General features: G+C 32.9%; 2 protein-coding genes across 3 annotated transcripts; one reads left to right on the top strand and one right to left on the bottom strand.

The window, feature by feature from the left end:
* On the top strand, positions 1 to 1889 carry LOC129310183 (growth-regulating factor 1-like). Of its 2 annotated transcripts, none has more exons than XM_054952067.1 (5): positions 1 to 93; positions 193 to 417; positions 516 to 930; positions 1055 to 1521; positions 1601 to 1889. In XM_054952067.1, the coding sequence occupies exons 1-5, from the start codon at positions 15 to 17 to the stop codon at positions 1606 to 1608; spliced, it is 1194 nt and encodes a 397-aa protein (XP_054808042.1). In that variant the 5' UTR covers positions 1 to 14; the 3' UTR covers positions 1609 to 1889. The 2 variants fall into 2 exon arrangements, with proteins under 2 accessions (XP_054808042.1, XP_054808043.1); XM_054952068.1 differs by having other exon boundaries at positions 1058 to 1521.
* A 5385-nt stretch (positions 1890 to 7274) lies between these two features.
* Positions 7275 to 8404, bottom strand: LOC129308831 (uncharacterized). The gene is made up of 2 exons (XM_054950221.1): positions 7891 to 8404; positions 7275 to 7798 (listed from the first exon to the last, which is right to left on the bottom strand). The coding sequence occupies exons 1-2, from the start codon at positions 8402 to 8404 to the stop codon at positions 7275 to 7277; spliced, it is 1038 nt and encodes a 345-aa protein (XP_054806196.1).
* Between the last annotated feature and the right edge of the window lie 4157 nt (positions 8405 to 12561).

A 12561-nucleotide genomic window follows, 5' to 3' on the forward strand; every position in this document is an offset into this window, starting at 1 on the left:
TTTTTCTAATGTGAATGTCAAGTAAGAAGAATCCCCACGGGCTCTGCCGATATTACTCACTGAAACTGACTCTTTCTTTCACAGCACTGTCAAGTGCGTCAATTTAAACGAGATCTGTTTCTTTTGTTGCTTCCTATCATCTATCTTGCTGTGTGCGCTCTTTTGATTCCGTTCCCTTTTTCTGTTTCTCAGTTTTGTTTTCGTCTTCCTCACTCTCACTCTGGTTGATGATGAACGGCGGAAAGAACAGGTTCCCTTTTACTCCATCACAGTGGCAAGAGCTCGAACATCAAGCCCTTATTTTCAAGTACATGGCTTCAGGCATTCCCATTCCTCCTGATCTTGTCTTCTCCATCAAAAGGGCCTCTCTTAACTCTCCTCTTTCTTCAAGGCTCTTGTCCCTCCCACCTCAACACTGTAAGCTTCTCCTCTCTCTCTCTCTCGCTCTCTGTGAATGAATTTGTGCATATCAGTTTCGTGCTTGAGGTTGTTAATTCAATAATAAATTATAACAGTTGGGTGGAACTATTTGGAGATGGGTTTGGGAAGAAAGATAGACACGGAACCAGGAAGGTGCAGGAGAACAGATGGGAAGAAATGGAGATGTTCCAAAGAAGCTTACCCAAATTCCAAGTACTGTGAGAGACACATGCACAGAGGAAATAACCGTTTGAGAAAACCTCTGCAGCAACAGCAACAAGGCTTTAGAACAACGTTAACCTCACCAACTAACCATACAAATTCCTCAACAGTCACGAAAAGCAACATTCCTCCTCCTTCACTCTCCCTCACCACTCATTCCTCATCTCTCACACCTCTCTCTGATGCCACCCACAATCATTCCTTCCTCTATAATCATCAGCATCCTTCAAGGTCGTCTTCATCATCGGCTTTTGGCTTCTCTTTACAAGATGATTGTGCCTCTCACTTGTCAGTGATTTTTCTTTTGCTTTTCGTTTGATGACTTTGATCCCTAGTTCGTCATTCTTTTCTTTATCTCTTCAGGTTTTGTTGGTGATTTTTTTTTGTCCTTTTTCCTTGTGATTTGGTGAAGTAGGAATAGTGGTTATGTTTATGATGGACTGAAAGAAGAGGTAGACGAGCATGCTTTCTTCAAAGAGCCTTCTGGGACCATGAGAAGCTTCTCTGCTTCATCAATGGAAGATTCTTCATGGCATCTCGCGCCACTCTCAATGAGCTCATCGTCTTCTTCCTCGAAGCAGAGGAGCTACTCTGGTTTGTCCACCGAGTACTCTTCTTACTTGCAGCTTCAGAATCAGAACCTTGGTGAATGTACGAACCAGCAAGATCAAGATTACTACATGCTGGGACTGAGGAAATCAGAAGAGCCTCAGAATCAGAAGACCGTTCATCGCTTCTTCGACGAATCGCCCAACAAAAGCAAAAACTCGTGGCTTGATTGTGACGATAAATCGTCCACAACCCAGCTTTCAATATCCATTCCCACCTCCTCTGATGATCACGACCATTTTCCAAGCTTCAATTTCAGAACCCGCCAAGGTAATTAAGAGGACTTTTTGTTGTTTCATTTCTCTGAAAAATTCCATTTCTGGGTTACGGTTTATTTATGATTTTGCAGATGTTTGAAGTTTCATGACTCGGGTCCCTGGATCAAAAGGCCAATAATGTAGTTGAACTAGGTGGGGTTCAGACTCTGGAATGTGCTTAAGTGCAGATGTAATGGAAGTGTCTCCATGAAGGGATCCAATTTGTAATGCAAAGAAATGTTAATGCTAATTCTAATTCTGAGTAGCTTTTTTAGTTCAGTTCTTTCCGCCATTCATAATTTTCAAAAACCTTGTTTTCATTTAGGTCACTTGACAATATTCAATTCAATGCCTTCTAGCTTTTAGCTGTTATTGTTCGTTCATCGTCCTCCGGCATCAGTAGATGGAAATATGATAATTGGGTGCCTCTTGGCCAAGAACTTTTCCGTTTTCTCACTTCTCAAACGTTGAAATTCAAAACTAGTTTGGATTATATTGACCCCTTTGTGATTTTGTTACTTCCCATTTTCACTGGTTCAATGAAATGTTTTATTTGTGATCCATGAAATGTTTTCATGTTCTGTTTATAATCGATCTGATCTAGTTTGATTATATAGTTTTGACTCTGGTTTGACAAGGTAAATTACCCGGTCAGATTAATATCGATATCAAACAATATTGCCAACAAAAAGAATATTGTATTACGGACTGTAATCAAGTTATTAGCCCCTTGGGGGAACTACTTTGAATGGGTTGGGGTTGCACGGAAGACATGTCTTGTCTTGTAATCAAGTTATTTTTAAATTTCTATTTTAACTATTCATTGAAATTTATTTGATTTTCAATCTAGTTTGTTGAATTTTAAAATATGTAATTAAGACGTTATAAATTTCTCAAATTTTAATTTGAATTTATCGTTAACTTTTAATGTATCAAGTTTTGTTGGTAACTTGGCGTAAGCAAAATTGTGTGCAAGTTTACCTGTGAGTATTGCCAATAAAAGGAATAAATACTAGAGTGAAATTAACTCAAATATAGCAGGTGTATTTAAAAAAAGAGAAAAAAAAAAAGAAAAGGCATCGGAAGCGTGATAAATAGTTAACCAAACATAAATTGATATATTTTATAATAAAAATAACTAAGGTGCAGGTAAAATATTAATGAAGCATGCATAACTACTCCAATATAAATCAAAACTAATGTTATTAAAATCGGACTGGATATTGAACCGATCAAGACACTGGTTCACGGTTCAAAGGTTGGACCGGAGTTGGACCATTTGTAATTAAATTTATATATTTTAAATATTATACATTAAAAATTATAGAAAATATGATAAACTAAAGATAACTAACTACTAATAAAGTAATAATTTCAAATTTTAATGAATTTATCGTTACCTTTTAATGTATCAAGTTTTGTTGGTAACTTGGCGTAAGCAAAATTGTGTGCAAGTTTACCTGTGAGTATTGCCAATAAAAGGAATAAATACTAGAGTGAAATTAACTCAAATATAGCAGGTGTATTTAAAAAAAAAAAAGAAAAAAAAGAAAAGGCATCGGAAGCGTGATAAATAGTTAACCAAACATAAATTGATATATTTTATAATAAAAATAACTAAGGTGCAGGTAAAATATTAATGAAGCATGCATAACTACTCCAATATAAATCAAAACCAATGTTATTAAAATCGGACCGGACATTGAACCGATCAAGACACTGGTTCACGGTTCAAAGGTTGGACTGGAATTGGACCATTTGTAATTAAATTTATATATTTTAAATATTATACATTAAAAATTATAGAAAATATGATAAACTAAAGATAACTAACTACTAATAAAGTGATAATTTCATCATACTTCAAAGTTCAAAGGCATACTCCAAAGTCATTCATAGCCATGCACAACGCAACACCATAGTCTAAATTCTCATACAATCTAATGGTCCAAATTCAACTAAAAAACTACAACATTCAATTGTCATATAAATCTTTTAAATTAAACTCTCTAAAATCATGTTGGAGATCACAAACATCTCCTTCAACTCTTATAGCATTTAATGAATCCAAAATAGGAGATTGTAGAACATTGACATCTTCAACAACACCTAAACATATATTTGGCAAAAAAATAGTTAGCATTAATATATAAATAATAAATGAATAAAATATAAATCAAACAAAGCCTTAATGTAAAAAGAAGAGGAGCAACCTTTATTTTCCCTTAATTCAGGACCGAATCCAGAGGGACATGCATTTCCACCAAGAAAATCTTCATTTTGAATTTCCTCAATAGTGAAATCAGGATTTGGAGTTGTAACTTCTTCAACTATCCAATACTCAAGCTTATCAATTGATTCATAATCAACAAGATCATAGCTCACCTTCTTCAATTTTGACCTTATCTATATATATAATCACAATCAAATCCCTAATCATTCAATTATTGAAGCCAAAGAGAGTTATTTCAAATTTGAGTAATGATTAATGATCACCTGTTTAGCAAATGCAAGTTGTAGTTAACAAACACAAGATCATTCAATCTTTCATGTTCTAGCCTATTTCTTTTTTTGGTATGAATTTTTTCAAATAGGCTCCAATTTCTTTCACATCCTGAAGAAGAAGAAGTTTGTCCCAAAATACGAATTGCAAACTTTTGTAATATTGGAGCACTACCCCTAAAACATTGCCACCAGACATCTACATCAAATTCAAATAAATTAATAGTAGTTAATATTTAAAATTATAATAAAAGAAAAAAAGAGGAAGAAGCTAACCAGGTTGAATTTCATTTGCTATTTTATAAGCTTCTTCTCGGCTAAAAGAGCCTTGGTGCTTGCGGTACATTTGCATCTCAGAAATCATGTCAGAATATTTATAGATAGACTTGTATATTGAAAAATAGTCCAACATTGATTCTGTCACTCTACTTTTCTCAATAAATCCTTAATCATACAAGAATGCAGGATTTAAAAAGTAGATTGCTGTATGCAAATTATACTTCAAATGCTTATCCCACCGAGCTTGAATTATGTTTGCGTAAGGCTTGTATTGTTCCTTCTTTCTACGAAAGAAATTTTTGATTGAATTTTTTGCTCTCTGCATACCCTCATAAACATAACCCAAAGATAGTTTTTTATCAGCATCTACAATTCTTAGTAGCTTGATAAGAGGACCCACAAGATATACAATTTGATGGCAATTGTAACACCCTCAAATTTACAAACTGATTTTTCGTAAATTATTAATTCAACAAATTATTTTTTTTCATTAAACCCTTATCATACCCTTATCATGGTAGAAAAATTTCTACCATGATACATCCAAGACAATATACCACAGGTCTTAAAATATCTCAAAAAAAGCAATTAAAACCATGAGGGACAGACAGGATCCTCATGGCATGATATTTAAATCAGGTCATGAATCAAAAGGGACAAACATAGTCCTCTTGGTCATATAATTGCATTTAATAAAAAGGATTAGAGTTTACATGTTGTCAAAATAAGAAATGTCCTAGGTTGGTACAAGATACATTACATAATACAAAATGAGAGGCAACGTAAAAGATGGTGTCTCATACACCAAAGTTACGTCTCTGGTGCTTTCTCGGCCGAACTCTCTCCTGTAAAAATATTAACCACGGGGAATGAGACTTAAAAGTCCCAGTAACCAAAAATTAATATGTAATGATGCATGCGGATGTAACTAATCATGCGATTGCTAAGTTGGCACACAAAACATTTAACCGAACAAGTATTTAATTTGCATGACTGCACCTTATATCCTCCTTTCGCCATACTCAGACGCCAAATCACCCGGCCAAAGGTGAGTTGGACCAAGCGACACGCCACTCATTGGGTCCAATGAGGGCTTACCACGTAGTAATAATTAACCAAACAAAAATTTTCATTAACATCATATATTAAAATACCCTGACAAGTCATGCATCATTCAAATATCCAAACAGGAATATATCCGAACAATAATATCTCATCATGATAAACAAAAATAAATTTTTGACCCACTTGGCAATAATTTCAAACAAGTATATATATACAGTATTTATTTTCATTAATTTATAATTTTTCCAAACAATAAAACAATACATAACTATTCACAAACACACCCATCACAACACATTAATAATGGTTACCTTGTGTCTTAAATAACAAGTTCCCCTTCACAACTCCTCTTTCACCACTATCTTTGTCAACACAATCTACATAGTTATTTTATAATACTATATATTAATTTACATTAAAATACATAACTCTAATTTAAAGAGTTAGAAAGTCTTAGATCTATAATCCATATTAACACTAATTTAAGATTTATGCCTTATTTAACTTTTCAAATTCTTTTCTAAAATTCTCGTACCCTAATAAACTATTTTTAAGCCTCAAATTACTTCTAGTATCACAATTTCATCCTTCTATATTCTAAAAATTCGTCCAAAAATAAATTAAAAATTTTAAAATTATCCTGAAGCCTCAAATCACCTTTCTATAACCTCAAAAATACCTATTCATACTTAAATAAATATTTAATAATCAAAGGTTCATCCCTACATCTCAAATTTCACATAAATTCAACCATATAGATCTAGATTTTAACTCAAAAATTCTTAAACATGAGTTTCAATCTCAAAAAATATTCTATAATATTTATTATATCTCTAAGAGTTTTAACCTACATTTTTAATATATCATATCATCAGATTAACTATCCTATAGAAAAATTCTAATCAGAATATTTACTCTATCCTACAAAATAATCATATCACTAGAAAGCTAATATTATTTAGAAAATAACTATAAAATTAATTTTTTAATTAAATAAATTTTTAAATGCTAATCTAAATAGGAAAGTTAAAACATACCTGAAGAAAAAAAAAATAATCCCTCCTTGCGAGAAAACGCCGAGCAACGTGAGAGGAAGAGAGAAAAATAATATAAAAATGAGATTGTGAGTCCTAAAATTATATTAAAAAAACTATAGGTTTGAATTTAATTATTCAAACCTTTGGGCCATACGTTGTAATTTTCTCTAAATTGCATCTTAGCCTCTCATGCTTCCTAATGCACACACCCCCTCCTTTTTATACATGAAGGCACCTCTTCTCTTCCCTCATCTAACCAATGTGGGACTTAGAAACAATAACTTTTCACCCTTTTTTTTTGTTCCTTTTACCTTCTCTTTTTTTTAACACACACATAAAAAAATTATTTATGTATTATATCTTAACTAAATATTGATTATGTGATTTTAAATTTAAATTTTTAAATTTATAATTAAATATCTAACCATAATATTATTTCTAAATAACCTCAAATAATATAAATTCCTATTATTATCATTTTTTTCCTCAAAACCTAAATTCCATAATTTCTTTATTATATAAAAATCAAGATGTTACAGCAATCATCGCAAAACTTCTTGTGCAACACAATGTCACCAACTAGTTGCCCAACTTTAGTCCTTAATAGTTTATTATCATGGAAGTGTTTATCTAAGACCAAGGCTTACAAGTCATGCTTGTGCTCATGCAAACTCTTCAATTTAATGAAGGTAGTAGCAAACCTGGTCGCTCCTGGGTGCACAATTTCTGTCTAACCATCTCTTCTCCTAAGCCATGAAAGAAAAGCCACATGATTGTACACAAAAACAATAATTTTTGATGCCTTTGTCGCAAGGTCAGCTACATGGGGCATGCTTGCAATGTCCTTGAAAATAAGATTCAAACAATGAGCAACACAGGGTGACTAATAGATATGATTATATTTTTCACGAATCGACTTGCCAGCAGCTACATAATTAGTTGCATTATCGGTCACGACATGCACTATATTTGTAGGACTGACCCACTCAATAACTTTACAAAATAAAGAAAATAAATTCTTGGCATCCTTGACTATATGTGAAGTATCAACAGGCTTTACAAAAACCAAGCTAACAGGAGAATAAAACAAAAAATTTATTAATGTCCGTTGCCTTTTGTCAGTCCAGCCATCAGCCATGAGTGTGCAGCCACTTTCTTTCCAAGTGGCTCGATGGCTTTCAATAAGTAGTTGACACTCTTTTCTACAATCAGTCAACAAGTTAACCTTTAACTCCTGAAATGAAAGACCTTTAAAACCTGGGCCAATTGCAGCAATTGCATCCAAAGCAGGCAAAAAATATGGACAACTTACAGCATTAAATGGAATGCAATTCATATATAACCACTTTACAATGGCTAATTTAGCTTTATACTGAGCTTCTTTAGATAACCATACACTCTTTAGCCCTGGTTGGAAGCCAGAAGTTGACATTAGGGTAAAATAATTGTCAACCCCGCTAGTTTTTCCTTTTTTTTCACAACAATAACACTGGTAGAACCTGCCTTCTTAGCTTGCTTACTTGGCTCTGGATTTGGAGCAATTACTTCACATTCTAAGTTATCAATAAACTCTTCAGGCATGTTTGGATCTTCAAGCTTCCTCTTATTTACCAATGAAACTTCTTTTAAAGATTGAACCATTCTATGGCGAACATCATATGGAATCTTCTTGCAAGAAATTATATTTCCTGAAACACCTATGAGATGTTGCTTCATCCTATTGATCCCACCTCCTCTAAATGATGACGAGTAATGAAGGCAAGTATACACACAGGTTCTCCCCTCTTTTTTAAAAGCAAAATGCTCCCATGCAGGATCACTTTTCCCTCGAAGAGATAGTGTAGATGATACTTGAACCCTAAAGGCATCATTATTATTCGAACTAACAGCAATTTGTAGGGTACTATTAATATTTGGAGTTGAGCCAGAGGGAGTGTCAACGACAGGAGTAGGATCAGGATTATTAACTTGCACATTGGGCTCGATGGCAAGAGTGGGAGGTTCCAAATCCATAAAAAACAACTAAGCTTAATCAACATATAATCAAAATTATTAAATTAGCAATCAGCACTAGACGTCCAGATTCACAATCAATTATTTATTAAACTATCATTTGATTGAACTTCAAGAATAGGAGCTCTAACCTGTTAATGAAGATTTAAGATGGTAGAAGACGCTGGAAATGGACTTGACCAGACTAGAAAATATCAAAATGAGAGGTCAGCCGAGATTGGAGAATGAGCCGAAGTCCAACAAAAATGCGACGAACAAAGGAAAGGGAGGAACGTGAACAAGATGACTAGGTAAGAGCTCGGGAGGTTCGCCGGACTAGTTCTGTGGAAGCTCGCTGGACTGGTTTTGTGACAGCTCACCGGATCTTGTTTTGTGGAAGCTCGCCAGAAAGATTCTTCAACAGATCGGCTAATAAGGTTCCACGGTAGCTTGCGTTCAAGCTTCGAATTTCTTCTCGGACTGGCTGACGGCTAAGAGAACTCGAGGGAGAAGAAGAAGACATGATCGAACGATTTTAGGTTCTAGGCTTCTGGCGTTTTGAGGACAAAATGACGCCGTTTTGTGAAACTGGGAAGGAGAAAAATAAATAAATACTGGATCGCCTGAACTGTCGGTTCTCCCAGTTCAGTCCGGTTTAAAGCTAGTTCAGGCGGTTCCTGTCCGATTCTCCCTTCCCCTCAGTCTATCCTCGGACCGGATACCTGGCTGGTTCCCAGTCTGATTTTAATAACCTTGATCAAAATACCATACACGAACTTAAATGGTTCCCTAATATAAATGATGCGAGGTTGAGGTCATTGGGTGAGAATTTTCCTTAGTGCTTCACCTTTTAATTTTTTTAAGGTTAAATAATCAAATAGTGCAATAGGTGAATAATGCAAGATTCTCCACTAATTTTTTTTTACCAAAAAGAATAATTAAAAGAATTTCATTTAAGGATCAGAAATGTGACTTATTTACAAATCAAATATAATAAAATTTGAAACTATACTAAGGACCAAAAGACTTCATTGAATTTTTTTTATAGGAAATGACCAAAATGTTCTTCAATTTTTTATACGATATTAACAAGTCAAGTTATGAAATTAATATGCACTATTGTGAAATTAATAAGTAAAGTTACTCAATTAACAAGTAATCCTATTCAGGGGAGGGAGTCATGAATTTAATAAGTAAAATTAAGTAATTAATAAGTTTTACTGAGCAATTAGCTAGTAAAGTTATACAATTAATAAGTGATATAATTCAATTGAAAGAGTTACAAATTTAACAAAATTAAGTAATTAATAAGTTATATTAAAAAACTAACAAGTTATATGGTTAAGTCTAATTAAAGCGCATTTTGGTCATTTCATTTAAAAGATTATTTTAATTTAGTCCTTTGGTCTTGTAGTGTGATTTTATATTTTATTGAGTCTAATTTATGAATAAGTCATGTTCTTAATTCTTAAATGAACTTTTCTCAAAATAATTTTCTTTTATTTTCACTAGTTATCACTTCTCAATTATTTTGAGGTTTGCATCAGAAGTAATTTGAAGGACTTCCCCTCCCACGGTACCCTCACCTGTCAGTAGGGACACAGCTTGACTGCTTCCCTCAGCCAACATAAGCTTTCCAGTTTTTCACATTTAAATCCACTCAATTTTTATATATTTAAATAAAAAGGAAATATGATCATTAATTCTTATATTTTTATCAAAGAAAATTTAGTGGTTTTAATTCCTCTAGTTTTGATAGAATTGGGTGACATTTATTACATAGGTTCCTATAGTTTCAGTGTTTTTAATTCTTATAAAAACTGAAAATACTAAAAAAACTTATAAAAATTAAAAGCAAAATTCAATAAAACTATGTTGACCAGTGATTATGTTTTCCTTAGATAAATCATAGGGAATATAATATCTGAGGAACTAAAAAAAGATAAGATAAAAATAAAATGTAAGATAAGGTAATTTAAATATATTTTTGTAAGTTTTGGAATAGATGTTGAATGACCTAGAAGTTTAAGGGAAAAAATTATAATTTATGACAAGATATTTTAATTATATTTTTATAGTTTGAGGTAAACTTATCAAGTTATATTATGACTTAGTGAAAGTGCTTATTTGGAATTTGGATTCAGTAGCTGTACTTAATATAAGTATTGAGTGCTTGTATTATCTAAACTGTTAAAATTTAAATCAATAATTCAGATAAGCTTATTTATTTATAAATCTCAAGTGAAGTATAAATTTATAATTATTGATGTAAATTTTAATAGTTTAAATAATACAAACACTTAATATTTATACTAAATAAAGTTATCAAATTTAAATCCACTTAGTTGTAAGGTTTTGACTTTGAATCCTCTTGGTACACAAAGAGAGATATTTTTAATTTGTTTTTGCTTTAGCCTGGGAGATACTATCATAATGCCCTTCTAGTGTTTTTTTTTTTTCGTTTCTTAAAAAAAAAAAACAAGAAGAAGAAGAAGAAGAAACACAAGGTCCCATACTTTTACTTCCCCATTCATTTCTTGGCTGGAGTATTCACGCAGAGAGTGAGAGAGAGAAAGAGAGGGAGAGAGCTTCGTTTTTGGTCCATCATTCCTCCTCCTCCTTTCGTTCATCCGTTGCCGATTATCGTGGGGCTGCCGTTCGCTGCTGTGGTGGGGCTCCATCAACGTCAAGGTTGCGATTTCCTCTTCTTCCTTCTCCATTTTGGGCACTGACAGCTTCCTCCATTGTCCGTGTCGAGTTCGGTGCAAATCTTTCTCCTCCATTCCTTTTGCATGATGCTAGAGGGTATGCACGGAGCTGTTCCATCGCTGCAGGAAGTTCGATTTGTTGGTTGTTCCTCTTCCCCTGTATCGCCATTAGTCTACTCCTCTCTAGCTTGGTGTTGCCACTGTGCTCATGCGGCTGGTGAAAGTTTCATCCTCTTCTCTCTTAATTTTCTTTTATAGCATCATTAGGTGAGAGAGCTATCCTTGACGTAAATTGCAGCTCTTCCTCTTCGTTGTAGAGTTTATTTTTCTGATTTCCTTTACCTTTCCTAGTTGCAACTAATTATGTGAATTTATTAGAGAAATATACTCATTCCCTTAAGCAGTTCGAAATGTATACATAATATAAAGAAGAGATATGCTTATATTTGTACCCGATATGCAATCACCGGACTGTGTACAAGGGATAATAAACAAATATTTCAGGAATGAATGCTTGTTCAAATCACAAATTAGTTCTATTTACTGAAACAATTTGGATATGTTTCAAAAGTGTTCCCACCCCCCCCCCCAAAATTGTAAATTAAAAAGAGGGGAAAAAAGGACCATGGTGTATTGGTGTTGACTAGAATTCAGGTTATTTTCTAGCCAACACTTGTGTGTGTAACACACACACAATGGAAAGAATTCTAGCCATGGGTTGGTGATTTTTCCGCTTTAGCTGTGCTTATGACAGATATCTCTTGGTATGTCGGTTTTCTCTAAAGAAGCCGGTTTTTAAGATGCTTTTATTAAACTCTTATTATTGAATTAAAAATATTTTTTAAAATCTTGTTCTGATTTCTATCTTCAATACTATAAATATGTATTCATATCAATTTACATGTATCTTTAAGTATTTTAAAGATTTCAAATTATCAAGATGTGGCTCCCATCTTAAGGAAATTAAACAAGATTCAATATTTATTTATTTGCTTATATTTGAAATATTTTAACATTGAACCTTGTTATTATGTAATTACTAAATTACTTGTGTTTCGGATAATAAAAACGTACGACCTCCTTTATCTGCATTAGAAAGAGGATCCCTTGTTTGATAGTGGTGATACTTGTTGCGTTTGAGTTGTATTCATGGTAAATTTATTTTATAATTTTGTTGTAAAAATAAATTATTATAAAATTGTAAGCAAAGTGCCCATTTCTTTGATTTGAATGATTTAAAGATTGAGTGATGAACTCTTATATCTTGTTCCAACTAAAGTTGATTGACTGCTGTAAACATTTTCACTTTAAAAATAATAATAATGCAACTCTTGGAGGAGTTACTATTGAATTTTATACACATTAGTTGTCATTATACTAATGAAGTGTTTTTATTTTTTTGTTTTTAATGTAACTAGAAACATTATAAATTGATTGGGCTTATGAAGTGAGGTTTACTTTGTATTTCGT

Source organism: Prosopis cineraria, unplaced genomic scaffold, assembly GCF_029017545.1.
Source record: "Prosopis cineraria cultivar Desert tree isolate PC_DT_omini unplaced genomic scaffold, ASM2901754v1 PC4, whole genome shotgun sequence".
NCBI lineage: Eukaryota > Viridiplantae > Streptophyta > Magnoliopsida > Fabales > Fabaceae > Prosopis > Prosopis cineraria.

What these genes read in the sequence shown, in the direction of transcription:
- LOC129310183 (XM_054952067.1), top strand. Translation starts at nt 15, where the DNA reads ATGTCAAGTAAGAAGAATCCCCACGGGCTCTGCCGATATTACTCACTG. An exon ending in TTCTTTCACAGCACTGTCAA is followed by an intron (nt 94 to 192) that starts GTGCGTCAATTT and finishes TCTGTTTCTCAG; the next exon opens with TTTTGTTTTCGTCTTCCTCA. An exon ending in GTCCCTCCCACCTCAACACT is followed by an intron (nt 418 to 515) that starts GTAAGCTTCTCC and finishes AAATTATAACAG; the next exon opens with TTGGGTGGAACTATTTGGAG.
- LOC129308831 (XM_054950221.1), bottom strand. Translation starts at nt 8,404, where the DNA reads ATGGATTTGGAACCTCCCACTCTTGCCATCGAGCCCAATGTGCAAGTT. An exon ending in TAAGCAAGCTAAGAAGGCAG is followed by an intron (nt 7,799 to 7,890) that starts GTTCTACCAGTG and finishes GCTTCCAACCAG; the next exon opens with GGCTAAAGAGTGTATGGTTA.